Raw genomic sequence first — 16952 nt, forward strand, 5'->3', positions numbered from 1 at the left:
GAGATCAAAGGCCCAGCCGACTTCTGTTGCATTGGGAAATCTAGCTGCCTGGGACAGGCTGAGTCCCTGATGGTTCATAAAGAAGGTCAAATCAACCAGCTTCCTGTGATGTAGTTAACTGGGGACTTATTTTGTGCCAGACACTGTGTTAGGTGCCTTCAGTGTATTATCCTGTGTAAGCCTCAAAGTAACATCTGTGACACAGGTACTGTCATCATCCTCATTTTATAAATGAGAAAATGAAGGCTCCAGAGGTTAAGGAACTTGCCCAAGGTCAGAGACAGCATGTGGCAGGGCCAGGATGGGGACCCAGGCTGCCAGCCTCCCAAACCTAGTTTCTTAACCCCTACCTGACCCCCAGTCTATCAGAGAGCAGATGCCATAATCAGAGGACCACAATTCCCTCTCCAGTGAGACAGATGCGAAGAAGGGAAGAGGGATGCCCTGTGTGCATCTGCCCGCACTGCGAGTCCTTGCCACTCCTTAGATCAACGGAGCCAGAGATCTTGCCACCAACACACTGGCAAAGTAGCTGGTTTGCCTACACTTTCTGTGGAGAACAAAGTTCATTTTGATAAAGGTTGGGGTGCTGGGAGGGTTCTTGTTTGTAGTGAGCATTCAGAATAAAAGACCCCTCTTGAAACCACTTCCCTTTCAGATCTGTCATGGATTAAACTCTGGAGACTCAAAGCCACACCTTCCCACTTCCTGCAGCCGGCTAGAGACCAACATATGCACACCCAGATTCTTTGGACTTCAGCTGAGAGCCTCCACAGATGGTCAGCCTCTGCATGAGAGGTCAGCGCTGAGTTGGTCAGCACCCTGCCTCTGCATGAAGCAGAGAGGCCCCACCCCCCAACTTTTTTTTTTAACAGACAGGGTCTCAGTCTATCACCTAGGGTGGAGTGCAGTGGTGCAATCAGAGCTCACTGTGGCCTTGAACTCCTGCGCTCAAGCAGTCCTCCTGCTTTAGCCTCCCAAGTAGCTGGGACTACAGGCGTGCATATTTTTTGGTAGAGTTGGGGTCTCTCTTTGTTGCCCAGGCTGGTCTCAAACTTCTTGCTTGAAATGATGCCCCCACCTTGGCCTTCCAAAGTGTTGGGATTACAGGCGTAAGCCACTGTACCCTGTGAGGGTGCTTTTAACTTGGGCCTGTTTCCTCTCAAGTGACCTTACTTTGGATTTGCTAGAGATGGAGCCATTGGTCAGATGTGTGCCAGACTTCTCACCAGACTGAAGCAATCTCTTTCCTGTGCTTTTGAGAGCTCTGCCGAGGGGAGAAGCTAGTAAGACAAGGAGAACCGTCAGGGGCTGGGATGACAGACGAGGGCCTCTGCTGCCAGCACAGCACCGGACTTTCTGTAGCTGTCACATCAGAGAGGCTCTACAGTTGTGGTCTCCCATGTTAAAACCAAGAGACCCACTCAGATTTGTGGGTCAGGAGGTTGAAAAGGCTATTTTGCACTGGGATTCCAAAACACTGGGAGGGCTTCACTGCCCAGGGAAGCATGAGGCAATGGAAAGAGTATCAGCCAGGGACTCACGCCTGAGTTCTAACTCCAGCTTTGCCAGTGTGGGGTTTTTATAACTTGAGAAAGTCACTGCAACTTTCCACGGGCCTCATTTTCTTCATCAGGAAAAATCAGGAGGTTGGACTAGATGGTCTCTATGAGCTTCCAGCTCTAACTTCCTAAGAATCTATGATTCTCTTCCTTTCCCATTCTGGAGATAAAAACATTCTAGGGATAAAAACTGTGGGCTTAAAGGGGGGTGGGATTCAATCTTCCTTTCCTGCTGAGTGACTCTGGGTCATGGCCAAGAATGCATTTGGAAGTTGACACTAACAGGCCGAGGCCACTGGGAAAAGCTTCCTGGAGTTTTCTGCAGCTGAGGTAACAGAAATAAATGCCTGGGCAGTGTCTTTGGTGGGGGCCACTCTTTCAGGAACACTCTTAGGAAAAGTATAGACCACAAGCCAGTCCCTAGAGGTGGACCGTTCTAAAGCAATATCTTCCTCTACATTTTTGTAATCCACCCATTCCCCCTGCCCAAGGATGATAAAGAGCCCAGGCTAACCTTTCCTAGGGGAAGTGTCCCAGGACAGGAGGCCCCTCTAAGCCCCAGTCTATGTGAGGTTCTAGATCCGCATAAGCAGGAAGAAGGCCCAGGTTGCTGTCTTCCCAGCCCCAAGATGTGTTGATTCAAAGCTTTGATTCTATGCAAAGGCCATGTGATACAGAACTGAATCTCACAGCAAAACAATCGAGTTACTCACTGTTTTGGGCACAATCTGTTTCTTGGGCTGCCCAATTTTAAAAGGAATCCTATAAGAGAAAGAGACAAAGAGAGATATTGTGAGAAGTGGGGAAGGATGCAGCTCAAAGTATCAGTACAGTACAGGCCACTTTCCCCCAGGAGGGCGAGGAAGCGTGGCCATGGCTTGCTACTTGGACCATGTGCCCTGGTGGGCATACAACCATTGGCATCTGGGCTTGGTTCTGAGAGAGAGATAGGTCCTCCCACCTACAGTGTCAGATGCAGGTTGTTCTGCCCCAGAACATCTTTGCTACTGATAGTCTGTCATTTAAAGAAAATGAAAAGGTGAGGCCAAGGAGTTTGAGGCTGTAGTGACCTATAATTGCACCACTGTTCTCTAGCCTAAGCGACAGAGCAAGACCCTATCTCCAAAAAAAAAAAAAAAAAAAAAAAAAATCCGCTGGGTATGGCAGCTCATACCTGCAATCCCAGCACTTTGGGAGGCCCAGGTGGAGGACTGCTTGAGCCAGGAGTTCAAGACTAGACTGGGCAATATAGCAAGATCCTATCTCAAAAAAAAAAACACAAAAAAACAACCACCAAAAATTAGCCGGGCGTGGTGGCACATGCCTGTAGTCCCAGTCACTTGAGAGGCTGAAGCAGGAGGATCACTTAAGCCCAGGAGTTCGAGGCTGCAGTGAATTATGATCATACCACTGCACCCTAGCCTGGGCAACAGAGGGAGACCCTGTCTTTTAAAGAGGTAAAGGAAGGGAACAGAAGGGAAGAAAGGGGAAGGGGGGGGGGGGAGGAAAGGAAAGGAAAGGAAAGGGGAAGAGAGGAAAGGCAAGGATGGCAGGAAAGGGAAGACACCCTGTGAATGACAATAAAACCTTGTGTCTTGAGGAGTTGCAAACTCAGAAATTACAGACTCACTGTAATAGCTATCATCCTTGAAATCACGAATCATTATGGTCTATATTAGGTGCTTTGCTACTTCTCTATAGAGGGGCAAACTTTGGATCTGCAAATCTTCTTTGGAGGCTGTGGAGAGGTAATAAATAACAGAGGCATTAGTGATTGGCCGGGCTGGATTATTTCCCTGGGAAAACTCACAAAATCAAAAAGCTGCTAACTTGAAAAATAATCTGAAATCCAGCCCAAGTCTGCCTTGGACTTGCTGTGAAGAGCTGCACCTCAGATTCCCTACTTTACAGCATGGCACAGCGGAAGGAGGATCATGGGTCTAGGAGTCTCAACCTAAGCATTAGCCTGGCCTCCGCTTCCACTGAGCAGGCTGCCCTTCGGCAGGTGACGGCTGCACTGGGACTCCATTTCCTGCTCCATAAAACGAGTAGATTAAACTAGGTAATTTAGGAGCTTCCTTGAGGCACTGAGCATTCTATGATTCTCCAACTCCAGGAAGAAAAGAGGCCAGGCTAGAAAGTGCATCCCAATGGCTATGGAAAGGGTAGACTCCCGATCCCAGGTAGGAAGTGAGTCAAGAATCCCTGCGATCAGCTCCGGCAGAGGGCTCTCAGCCAGCCATGCTCATCCCTCTCCTTTTGGCTCTTCCATTCAAACCTCCCGCTTCCACAATGCACCAGACCCGCTCCACCAGGCCCACATCCCACCCTTCCCTCCACACCCCCTTCTCCCTGAGCCTGCTTTCCTTTGGCCCAAACTGACCAACACACTGTTGCTAAACCCAAGGGTGTAATTAACCACCGATAATGACCCCAAACAGTGATCCAGTGGCGGGGATGGGCCAGCCTGAGTCACAGTGGTTTAAATTTAATTTCTGGAGGACATCCTGTTTATTGTTAACCCAGCCCCATAATTTGGGAGTGTTAACCCTTTGGGGGCTGGCTGATTCGCATCTTCTGTAAACAAATAAATTCTGACTACATAATAACCAGGGAGGAAAGGTAAGGTCTGGAAATGAAAAGGAAAGAAAAAATGAAATTGTTGTTTCCTTTCTCAGACCTAAACAGAAAAGGTTCACGGGGAGATGGGTTCCTTCCCCACACCCTGGTTACTTTTCCCATTCTCAGGGATTACAGCTGACAGACATGATGGTTTTTGGACAGTGAGCAATTGCCCTCAAGGACCATTCTGGAGACAGTGCAAATGAGGTCCTGGTGGCAAGGACCACTCTGGAGACATTGCAAATGAGGTCCTAGTGGCACTGCAAACAGACAGCCTGTATTCTGTGGGAAGCATGCTGCAGCTGAAAGCGCTCTAGACCCGGTATCAGAAAACGTGGCCTCTGCCTCCGACTCATTTTGTGATTTGAACAAATCTCAATCTCTCTGGAGCCCAGTTTCTTAAACTATAAAACAAAGGAGTTGGAATCCCTTCAGCTTATCTAAAACTGGAATTCTAAACTGAATCTCCACTCCAAGAATATGGGGAGTAGGATGAGAATTCTAAAGAAGTCTCAGAGTGGTCTTCAAAACAATTCTTGGAGTTTAGTACTGTAGACAAGGGACCAAGAAATCAGAAACGTAGATTCCATTATTTGTGGTGTTACAGCCTCCCTCTAAACCTTGATTTAGTATCACGGTATTTTTAGAACTGTAAGTTACCATAGAAATTTTTTCCCCAGTTCAACCCTCTCCTTTTGTAGATGAGGAAGCAGATCCAGAAAGGTTCAGTGACAAGCCCAGGGTCACTCTGCTGGCTCACAAGAGAACAAGGAAGAAGCAACCAGCACCCCTGGTGTCCAGCCCAGTTTTCTCTCTGCTACCCACAGTTCAATACTCTTTTCACATGAATTTGTTATAAGTATGTGATGAAAACACCTAGTCTCAAAGTCCTACGGAATTCCAAGGGGCTCATTGTTCTTAAGGGTCTGGAAGTGAATGGGAGGACGTTCGTGCTGAACTGGGTGCTCTGGCACAATAAGAGGTTATGTACACCACGCAGACCGAACAGCTCTTTCCTTGTATTTTCACCACCGTTACTGATGATCACAGAGACCTATCATACTGTTCTGATTATTTTTCAACTCACCTGCTCAAAAGCCCTATTAGAACACTTTAAAAAAATCCTTCACATTTAAAAAGTTTTAAAGAAAAACTGTGAGGCCGGGCGTGGTGGCTCACACCTGTAATCCCAGCACTTTGGGAGGCCGAGGCGGGTGGATCACGAGGTCGGGAGATCGAGACCATCCTGGCTAACACGGTGAAACCCCGTCTCTACTATAAAAAATACAAAAAAAAAATTAGCTGGGCATGGTGGCGGGCACCTGTAGTCCCAGCTACTCAGGAGGCTGAGGCAGGAGAATGGCATGAGCCTGGGAGGCAGAGCTTGCAGTGAGCCGAGATTGCGCCACTACACTCCAGCCTGTGCGACAGAGTGAGACTCCGTCTCTCAAAAAAAAAAAAAAAAAAAAAAAAAGGAAAAGAAAAATTGTGAAGGAAGTACATAATTCCTATGTTGCCCACCCTCTGTTTCCCCTTTTATTAACATCTGATATTGGTGTGGTACACTGGTCACAAACAATGAACCAACAGTGAGAGTCAAGACTATCCTTTCTTCAGACCTCCTCAGTTTTCCCCATGTCCTTTCTCAGTTCCAGCATCCCACCCAGGTCCCCACGTCACCTTCAGTCGCTATGTGCCCCGAGGCTCCGCTTGGCTGTGACAGTTCCTAAATCTCTCCCTGCTTTTGATGACCATGCCAGTTTTAAGAAGTGCTGGTCAGGCATTTTATAGAATGTGCCAACTTGGATTTGTCTGATGCTTTTCTCCTGACTAGACTGGAGTTATGGCTTTTGGGGTAGAAGATCACAGAGCAGAAGAGCCATCCTCACCACATCACACCCAGGGTCGACGATGTTAACATGCCTTACCCTGCTGATGTGAACCTTGATCACCAGGCTGAGGTCATCTTTCTCAGCTTCCTACTGTGAAGTTACTCTCCCTTCTCCCTTTCCCTACTGCACTCCTTGGGAGGAAGCCATCATGCAGAATCCTATTTCTTATTTATTCAACCATTCAATATCAGTATGGACTCACAGATATTTATCTTATATTTTGGGTTATAATCTAATACATTATTTTGATGCTCAAACTGTTCCAGCTTTCACCACTGGCAGCTCTTTCAGTTGGCTTCTGTGTCCCTTTGACATATCCACATCAACATATGTATGTATGTATGTATGTATGTATGTATGTAAGTGTGTGTGTGTATTTCCTTACTTTCCAGCTCTACGACATGTACCAAGTGCATCTTGTACATTTCCTGCTCCAGCCCTAGAATCAGTGGAGGAACTTACATTAGTATTCAATGTGCTTCTGTAATATGTTCTCAACCTTACTTTTCCTATTCACTCAGTACAACTGCCATGATTCAGCCAAGTGGCTGTTCATTAATCCCCCAAATCTAGACTCCTTATAATTTCCTGTCCCAAACTGGGACATTTTGGAGTACACGTCATCAGGACAACTTGGACTGCCCAGGGCAACCAGGACAAATGGCTACCCCACCTATATGGAATGCTTTCTCTGCTCCCAGGAAAACTTCTCACCTTCTTCTAAACGTCAAAGACTTATTTGGCATTTAAAAAATTCTACCCTTTACAGTTAATTACAGTTTATCTCCTTAAAAAGTAAAGTATTCACATGAGAAACAGTAACTTTAAAACAATTATTACAGAAAAACATGCTCATTGCACAACACTCGAGAAATAAAAGGGGATGGGGTGGGTGGGGGGTATAAGGGAGGAAAAGAAGAGGGAAAAAAACCCAGCCATGATTTCATATCTAAAAGATGGCCAAGGTTAATGTTTTAGTGTTGTTATTTATATTTTTTAAATTTACAGTAAGAAAAACTGAAGCAAATATGCCAAATGTTGGTAGTGGCTAATTCTGGGTGGTGAGAATATGATTACTGTTTTCTTCTTTGCACTTTCCACATTTTTCTTTCAAATAAACCAAAACCAAAAACAAAAAAAAACCAAAAAAAAAACACCCTTGTTTTTTTCTTGACTACAAAAATAGCACCTGATCAGTGTTAAAAACCTGGAAGAGAGAGAAAAACGCAAAGGACAACACACACACACACACACACACACACACACACACACACACACACACACCCCCCAAAGGAAAAAATTAACAGTAATATCCTGAATCACAGTGTGTACATGTGTGTGTGCATGTGCATATGTAAATTTTATATAATTTTTAAATTAAAAAGTAAAAGAAATATCATGAATGGTTTTATATGAGAATATATCATTCTCACTCTCCTGATTTTTAAGAGCTACAGAAGTAAAATGAGTGGTTCAGGTATATAATGGAAATGTACCACTCGTTTTATTTCTGTAACCTCATCACTTACTGCTGGTCATTGCAACTGTTTCAAATTTTTCTTCTATTATGAACAAAAACTCTAATAGGTAAATCTTGGTGTGCACTAAGAGTCATACAGGATCAATTCTGTATACTGTGTTCAAGGCTTTGACACATTTTGACAAACTGCCCTAGAGACAGATTGAAACATTTAACATTTTTGAAAAGATTGAAACAGTTTACATTTTACTAACCACACTTTGGTTTGTATATCAGGGTTTTTTTCTTGGATTAGTGTTTGCCTTTCACTTTTGTACATGCTTGTGTTTAATGTACAGAAGCTTTTGATTAGTGTGAAATCAAATCTACTAAATCCGCCTTTTGTGAGTTCTTCTTTTGGTATCAAACTGAGGATGACCTGCTTCCTCCACTCCATCAACCTGCAACTATTTACCTATATTTACTTTATTACTTTTATGGCTTCCTTTTGTTAATCTAAATTCTATTATTAGTATCAAAGTTATAGTGTGCACAGTCTAATAAGGCAACAAGATTTCTTAAGTAAAACGTTAGTTCCCAGGACTCCCTAATCTCATTTGCCAGAAACAACCACTTTCAACTCAACTGAGTTTCTAGTATTTACCTTTGCACATCTAAAGATAAATGCTTATACTGCTACCTCTAGATCGTTAGGTTTTTAGGCACTAAAAATCTACTTTAGCTATTGACTTTTTACTTTGGAAGATGAAGATTTAAAATTAAACAAAATATTTTTGGGTACCCATCCCTATTTCATGAAGCCACACTTGCAGCTCTTCTTCTCAATATAGTTACAGTATAATAACTTGGTTAGCTCAATATTAAGTAAACTATTAGGAGGATATTGTGAGTTTTCTTCCATCCTGCCCTTGGGAGCCAGCAGATTGTTCAGCCTCAGTCAAAGCTTTAGGGCACAGCAGTTGTAGCCGATGTACTGAGTCACAAACTCATAAGAGTTTCCAAGTCAAAGCTCCAGCTATGCCACTCCCAAATTCCTGACCAACAGAAACTATTTATTGTTGTTTCCAGCCACTAAGTTGTGGGATAATGTGTCACGCAGCAGTAATACATAAATAACATGCATACTTTTTTTAACTTTCCCTAAAATTGGTAATTGTCACTTTTCTTTCATTTGCTTGTCTATGTACTTATCCCCAATTCAATCTGTGGTCTAACTCTGGTTTCAACACATTCATCGTTATCAGATGTTCTCTCCTTTGCATCTTCCGGACAGTCTGCCCTGCAACTGCTGCCTCGCTCCAACCTGGACTGGCTGCCTGCTCCCCAGCTGTGAGGCTCTCCGCACCAGCTGTCCCTTCACCAATCTTTCTTGGATTCCTTTGACTTCTCTTTCATGATTTTTCCCTGATCCTCCTCTTTCTTCATTTACCCCTTATTTTGGTGGGAACAAAGTATGTGGGAGGTCATTTTTGAGACTGCACATCCTAAAACCTTTTTCTTCTACCTGCAGGCTAATTTGGGCATAGAATTAAAGGCTGGACATAATTTCTGCCAGAATTTCAAAGGCACTGCTCCCCCGTCTTCTAACTTCCCAGTACTGCTGCTGTGGGGAAGTCTGAAGCCACTCTGATTCCCATCCTTTGTATATAACCTGTTTTTTATTTTCTTACACAATCTTATGGGAATATATGTTTGTCACGGTGTTGTGTAATTTTACAACAATGTGGGTCTATTTTCATCCACTGTGGTGGGTACTCACAGGACTGTTTCAATTTGGCAATTTATAATCTTCAGTTCTGAGATTTAAAAATTTTGATTGTTGATTTCTTGTTTTCTGTTTCTTACTTCTGAAACTTACAATTTCGATGCTGACCCTCCTTGGCTGGTCCTCTAATTTCTGTTTCTCAATTTTATCTTCTAACGCTTCTACCAAGTTTTTTTTTTTTTCATTTCTGCTATCAGATTTTTAATTTCTAAGAGCTCTTTTAAATTTTCAGGATGTCCTTTTAAAATGGTATCTTATTTTTATTTCATGGATGCCTTATCTCTCTGAGGATCTTAACAACAGCTTTAATTAAAAAGTTTCTTCTTCCCTTTATAGTTTCAGTTTTCCTCCAAGTTGCTTTTTTTCTTTTTGTTTAGTCTTTATTTTCCATACTAAGTGCTTTCCTTGGATGTGTGGTAATTCTCGGTTGCCTACTCTCATCTATGACTGGGAGACAAAAAGAGCTGACAAGAAGCTCTGAGCACACGAACCATGTTTATCTACTGGGTAGGACAATCTGCAAACTGACTGAACAGTTTTGTGGGGAACTCCCTGATGTCACTATCTTTCTACTCTTTTCTCTTGGGCAGGTAAAATTCCTTAGAGAAGATTCTTCCAACCTTCTGCCACTCTGGGAACTCGGCAATGGAAGAGCCTGCGTGTGCATGTATGTGTACACATGTGTGCATGTGCGCATGTGTGGTGGGGAGGGGAAGGGGTGTGCCTTGGCACTCTGAGGGTGTGCGTTCACTTCATCCTCCCGACTTCACTAGGGCAGTCCCACCCTCAGCTGTGCTGGCTGCCCTCTCAGAGGCGGGTTTGAAGTTTATACAATTTTGTATGCCCCATTTCAAGAAAATTACAAATATACAAATAGGCATGAAAGTGAATATTTAGGCAGAGAAAACAGCAAAACAAATGCGAAGTTTTAAAAGCTAATAAATGACACAAACATCAGGAAATAATCTAGTATTTTTATGAATCATCTGCCTAACACACCTCTATCTTTGTCTCCCTACATTTTTGGGCTGCTTAGTGTTTGGTTGCCTCTTCATGTGACGCAGAGTTGGTAGCATCATTTTCTTAGAGTAAAAAAGATAATTCCCTCTTTCCTCTGGTATGGTTGTTCGAAATTTTTCTACTATGGATGGTTTAGAAGAGCCTTTTTCAGCTTACTGGTAATATCTAAATTTTAGGATTGTTGTAAAATTTAGAAAAATCTCATGTTTCCTCTGCAAATAAACTAAGATGTCAGGGCACATTTCAAGGTTTCTTGTACAGTGACTAATCTTAAGTGTTCTTTGAATTAATGACAGTGACCAGTTTGTCATTAATGTCTGTCTTTGAAGGAGGGCGTATTTTGAATTTTGTTATCTTTGTTATGTTTTTCATGTTAAATCCGCCAGAAATTTAAATGTTTTATCAGTGTGTTCCGCTGATTTGCTCCTCTTCTTCATTAACTGAGTTTTCTAACAATCATCACTCCTATTTAAAATGGATCTCGTTCTCTTAATGGATTACTCACTTTTGGTATAATTGGAAAATGTTTTGTTATGCTTTGCTATATTTCAGAATGATTTCTACATATTTAAGCACTCACCTTATCATTTTTGTGTTCCATTATTTTTAAATCCAATTTTCTCTCTAGTTTTTAAGTAAATTTAAAATTGACCACAAAAGGTAACCGTTACACATTTCCAACTCAGGAGCCTGTGATTTCTTGTTTTACTAACATTTTCCAAAGATGTCTTTACAACGTACAGATAAAACAGTATACTCCCAATTCACCCTTCCTTAGTTCCATCCCCCAAAAAAGCCTGGGCTACCCCAGGATTGCCTGACATGAGGGATAGTATGAAGAAGTAAAAGCAGGAATGAAGACAGAGGTTTTCCTAACTCGCTGCAATGTAAACACTTTATGTTTCAGTTTACCACAACATAGGCATGCCTAGGGTTCCTTCCAGGGTCTTGGGAAAGGTCCATTTAAGTTGGGACCCTGAGGCTTAAGCTTTGTAAGTTTCACACCTTAAATCCACCTTTGTGTCCCCTGGTACAGAATTCTTTGGAGGTGGGGGTTGGGGTGGAGGACTCTTCATTCTTCTGCTAGGGTGGGGTGGGGTGGGGACAGTCTCCCAGTGATAAGCAGTTAGGGAGATGTTAGGGCTCTAAACTATTCATAGTTTTCAACCAATCACCCTGATCTCAGCCCTTGGCTTCACCCAACTTCTAGAGGTACTTAGTACCAACTCCCAAACCTTTGAGAATTCTGTGATGTAAGGTGGGATGGCTCTTGGTTTTCTCAAATGCCAGTTTGGGACTTGACTTTCTTGGAACTAAGTCAGTTACCTCATGTAACTGCACTCTAATTCCCAAATTTTGTTGTTGATGTCTCTTCTATTCTCCCTGAACTATGGATTTTTGCCTTAAAAATTGCTTTACTGTGCTTTTTGTAGGATTTGTGAGGGAGATAAATTAGATGTATGTATTCAATCTGTCATCTTTACTCAGAATCTGGTTTATTTTTAAATAACATACCATAACATTCACCCTTTTAAAGTGTACAATTTGGGGATTTTAGTATATTCCCAGAATTGTGCAAAAATCACTGCTATCTAATTTCAGAACATTTTCATCACACCAAAAAGAAACCCCACACCTATTAGCAAACAACTCCCCTCCCCCAGCCCTGGCAACCATTACTTTGCCTTCTCTATGGATTTGCCTTTTCTGGACATTGCACAGAAGTAGAATTATATTTGTATGTGGCCTTTTGTGTCAGCCTCCTTCACTTAGCAAAATGTTTTTGAAGGCCATCCATGTCATAGCATATATCAGTACTTCATCCTTTTATTTTTTTAATCACTGAATACTAGTTCAGTGTATGGATTTATATTTTGTTTATCCACTTATCATTTGATGGACAATTGGGTTGTTTTCCCTTTTTGGGTATTAATGAATGCTGTGACAAACATTTATGTTCAAGATTTTGTGTGGATATGTTATTTCTCTTGGGCATATATCTAGAAGCAAAACTGCTGGGTCATACGGTCACTCTATGTTTAACCTTTTGAGGATGTGCCAGACTGTTTTCCAAAGTAATTGTATCATTTTACATTCCCACCAGTGGTATATAAGGGTTCCAATTTCTCCACATCCTTGCCAACACTGTCTTTTTCATTTTAGCCATCCTACTGGGTATGAGGTAGTATTTCTGATGTGCATTTCTCTAATGACTAATGACGTTAAGCGTCTTTTCATGTGTTCATTTGTATATCTTTGGAGAAACATCTATTCAAATCCTTTGCTCATTCTAAAACTTTTATTATTGTTGTTGTTGAGTTGTAAGAGTTCTTTATATATTCTGGGTATTAGCCCATAATCAGAAATATTTTCTGTCATCCATAGGCTGGGTTTCCACTTTCTTAATGGTGTCCTTTGAAGCAGAAAGTTTTAAATTTTGATGAAGTCCAATTTATCTGTTTTTTCTTTTGTTGTTCATGCTTTTGGTGTCATATGTAAGAATCCTTTGACAAATCCAAGGTCATGCAGATTTACTCTTGTCTTTTCTTCTAAGAGTTTTATAGTTTAGCTCTTACATTTAGATCAATGATCCATTTTGAGTTAATTTTTAAATATGGTGTGAGGTAGGGGTCCAACTTCATTCCTTGGCAAGTGGCTATCCATTTGTCCCAGCACTGTTTGTTGAAGATTATTCTTTTTCCGCTGAACTGTTCTGGCATCTGTGTTACAAATCAATTGTCCATATATGTAAGGGTTTATTTCTAGACTCTCAATTCTATTCCATTCATCTACATGTCCATCTTGATGACAGCACCACACAACCTTCATTACTGTAGCTTTGTAGTATTAAGACTGGGGAGTGTGAGTTCTCCAGCTTTGTTCTTTGTCAAGATCATTTTGACTATTGTGTGTCCCTTGCATTTCCACGTGAATTTTAGTGGTTTATTTTTTATATTTAAATCTTTGCTGCATTTAGAGTTTGAGTGTATGACTAGTTAGTTGTTTTAACATAGTTTTTAAAAATTCCACCTTTGAAAAATTATTTTATCAGCATTAAATGCATCTACTATTCCATACCACAGAGTAATCTACCCTTTTGCCAATAACACAGATTTATTTAGATGTATAAAAGTTCCTGATACTTAGCAAAGCAAATCCCTTCTCATTAAAAATTTTTTTCCAGGTAATTTCTTGGCTGTTTTAATTATTCAAGATAAATTTCACTAGCTGTGTGCTCTCACCCCCACACCTAAAAACCCCTGATAAGGATATTACCAGAAGTGCAATATATTTATAGATTAACTTTTGAAGATCCTATTTTTGGTTTGCTCATTCAGGGCCATATTTCTTTTCATTCATTCACGCCTTTTTATCTCCCTTGGTCTTAAGGGTTTTTTTTTTTTCATATCCATCTCCTCTACATTTATTTCGTTAAATATTAAGATCCCAAAATAACACATGTGAAGTTTTAGCTCTATACACGTCTTAGGTTCATTCCATGAAATTTTATATTTTTGGTTATACTGTAAATGGGATTCTCTGTTTCATTTTATCTTCCTGGCACATTTACTCTGAAACCAGTCACCATGTCTACATACTTCATTTATATAGCCTAAGAAATTCAATTGGAAAAGAAGAAAAATAACTAATTAGGCTTTCCAGGTAGACAGTCTTAGGGTATGAAAATATGATAAAATTCATCTTTTCCCCAACATTTACACCTATTTATTGCCTTATGTTATTGCATTAGCTTGAAGTTATAGAAAATGTTTCCGACTTTGGTAAGAATGCTTTACATCTGATCCCTCACTATCAAATATGAAAGCAGCTATTCTTGATTTCAGCCAGGAACGTTCCTAACAGTAAGAAAATATCTTTCTGTTCCTAGTTCACTAAAAGGTACAAATATTAGGTTTTTGAATACCACCAATGCCTTTCACCATGCATTTAGATGACCAGTTTGTTCTCCTATGACCTATTATTGTGTTGAACGGTGTAAACATATTTCCTAATATTGAGCCATCCTTTCGTTACTTAAGTAAACTCTGCTTGGTAAAGGGTACAGGCCAATTAACTCTGATCGTGTGAATGTCCTGCTTTCTGATTATGACACACAGCACCTCAAGGGCAAGGACTGAATGTCATGCTTCTTGGCAACCCCTGTTAAGTACTGTACTAGGCACAGTGCTATTTTCAACTTTTCACTGAATGAGGACACATTTGTTAAGGGCCACCTTTGTTCCAAATACTATGCTAGGTTCTAGGGATATCAGGATGAACGAGGCAGATTCCTTCTATGATCTCATGCAGCTTATAGTCTAGTTCTGTGCACATAGTAAGCACCGGATGAATAATTAAATGAATGACTAAAATAAGCGCATTGCCCAAGGGGCCTGTAAAATAACATGCTCTGACTTAAGGTTCCTGAAGAAAGCTACTCTTAGGTAATGCTACATAAAGAACAAAGAAAGGTAGTATCATTGTCTTTGGGCTCCCAATCCTTATGTAACCAAAAAACAAAACAAAACAAAACACAAACAAAAAACCCCAAAAACCTAAAAAGAATACCCACCAGCGCTGGGGTCCAGCAACAGTACATTCAGTGGAGACCAAGAAAATGGAGTGGGCCCTTGGCCTTGAAAGCAAAGCCTGACGAAGTTATTGGAGTACGATGGGTCAAGGGAAAATACTTTACAGAGCCCAAGAGGATATATGAAAGGAGAAGAGGCTGCTGGGTTTATTCCGAGGCTGCCAAATGGCAGAAGTGAACCCACTCTGCCAGAGAAGTCGGCAAAAAACTGGGCAGATGCCCTGATGTAAGGATCAGATTCTCCCTGCGCTGAAATGGAGTATTCCTGCAGGAAGTGGTGAAAGGTGGCAAGGAAGGGAGAGTGAGAGGAAAGGCAACACAACTGCACTTCAGCAGGCTCTTGTACCTCTTCTTCCCTTGAGTCCCCATTTCATCCCCGTGGGTCTCCCACTGCAGGCACAGGGGACTTCCTTAGGAGAAGCAGCTGCTTTGGAGGGCATGGGGCAACAGCGACAGTGTCACAGCCTGAGAGCAGCAGCCTTGGTACTGCCAGCTCACAGCAGCCCGGGGTTGGCAGTGCTCCAGGGCAGGAGGCCCAACTGGGCTTCGGGACTCTCCTCCCTCCTCCTCACACTTGCCTCAGTGCTCCCCTTGGAATCAGGGGCGTGGGCAGAGAGCCAGAGTGAAGACAAGGCTTGCTCCCCAGAGCGTCTCTGAGTTCTGGAAGAAATTAAGAGGGTTCTGAGCTCTCTGCCTCTGGAGTAGGAGTCCTTGCTTGGTTCTGCTTCCCATTCCATAAATATGAGCACCAGAGGGCAGGAGAAGAGATATTTTAGTCTCAGCAACAAAATGGAGAAAACATTTCTTTCAACCCTCCTCTTCTCCAACCCCCAACTGCCCCACCTCAAAAAAGAAAAAAAGTTCTGTGTGTACGGAGGGCAAAGGGGGGAAAGATTCTATTTTCTTTCATAATAAAGAAAAAGTCAACAGGATGTTCTCCAAAGCTACAAATATACTTTTTCAAACAGTAAATATCTCTATTAGCAGCATGATGCCAGTTGGCTAATTCTGTCTGTCTCAGTAAAACCTTTCCAAAAAAGCCCCTGCTCTTGTGTAATGTCTATTTACAAAAACAGCTCTTTTGCATTTTCAATTTGCTAGGTTTCTCCATCTTTTGTTTCCTCACCCCCTCTGCAGAGGCAGAGATAAAAGGCAGGCCCAGATGGCAGTTGGGTAGGGATCCCCTGGTCACCCCAGAACCCTAAACCTGCTTCCTGGGTCTTTGCTTGGCCTCCAGAATCCTACTAAACATGGATAAGCCTAGGCCTGGCTTGGGGATGGAAAGAACCCTGGAGTGATTCAGTCTGCCCCACCCCGTATCTTTCTGCTATCTCTAGCTGGGCAAGAGACCCACAGTTTTGGGGGCGAGGGAGGTAAGGGAGGTGAGAATGGAGGGAGGGCTGAGCAAAGAGTAGGCGGTGGTGGTTGATAGTGGCTGAAATCCTGGCTCCCCGGGGAGTGGTCTGGGCCTGAGTCACTGTCTCGGCAAGAGCAGGAAGGTGGGCGAGAGGCAGCAGCTCCAGCAGGCTGGAAGGACAAGCCCCTCCCCCGGGGCCTTCTGTTACTCTATCCTTGGGTTGCTGCCTGCTCTGGCCTGAGGCCCCACAAGGCCACCACCACCTTAACGGTGGGAGAGAAACAACAGAGGGCCAGAGCCGGGGCAGGGCTTATCGAGAGCCATCTAGGTCCGGCAGAACAGCTGCTGGTTGGATGCCATCCTCCCTGTCTGTCGGGCCAGCTGGCCACAATGCCAAAGGCCAAGGAAAGTTCAGCCTGAGCAAGGCGGAGACCCCAGGAAAGAGGGACATGAACTGAGCTGGAAATCAGTCCTTTACAGTGCCTATGACCACAGCCTCCAGCCCCACCTCAGTCCCTTCTCTAAATTAGCTTGATCCAAAACCAGAACACACAGAACTTGACCCCAACCCGCCAACAGTCCGAGGAGGTATGTGTGTGTTTAAAAATAAAAGGGATGACTGTGACTTGGCGGTTTGTGACTTGGACCAGAACAATCTTCCAG

General features: G+C 42.6%; 1 protein-coding gene across 5 annotated transcripts in view; it reads right to left on the reverse strand.

Annotated features, from left to right (window-relative positions):
* Nucleotides 1-16952, reverse strand: part of BIN3 (bridging integrator 3) — a 46270-nt gene that overhangs the window by 19613 nt on the left and 9705 nt on the right. For 4 of the 5 annotated variants that reach the window (XR_008955835.2, XM_063606667.1, XM_003823593.5 and 1 more), the window contains exon 2: nucleotides 2276-2324. Coding sequence is in view for 2 of the 5 variants with exons in the window: in XM_063606667.1 (XP_063462737.1) it covers nucleotides 2276-2324 (49 nt within the window). In the remaining 3 variants the exon portion in view is untranslated. Of the gene's footprint in view, nucleotides 1-2275; nucleotides 2325-16952 lie in introns of those variants that run through there. The other variant, XM_063606668.1, reaches the window with a different exon arrangement.

The sequence above is a fragment of the Pan paniscus genome, chromosome 7, assembly GCF_029289425.2.
Source record: "Pan paniscus chromosome 7, NHGRI_mPanPan1-v2.0_pri, whole genome shotgun sequence".
In the NCBI taxonomy this organism is placed as follows: domain Eukaryota; kingdom Metazoa; phylum Chordata; class Mammalia; order Primates; family Hominidae; genus Pan; species Pan paniscus.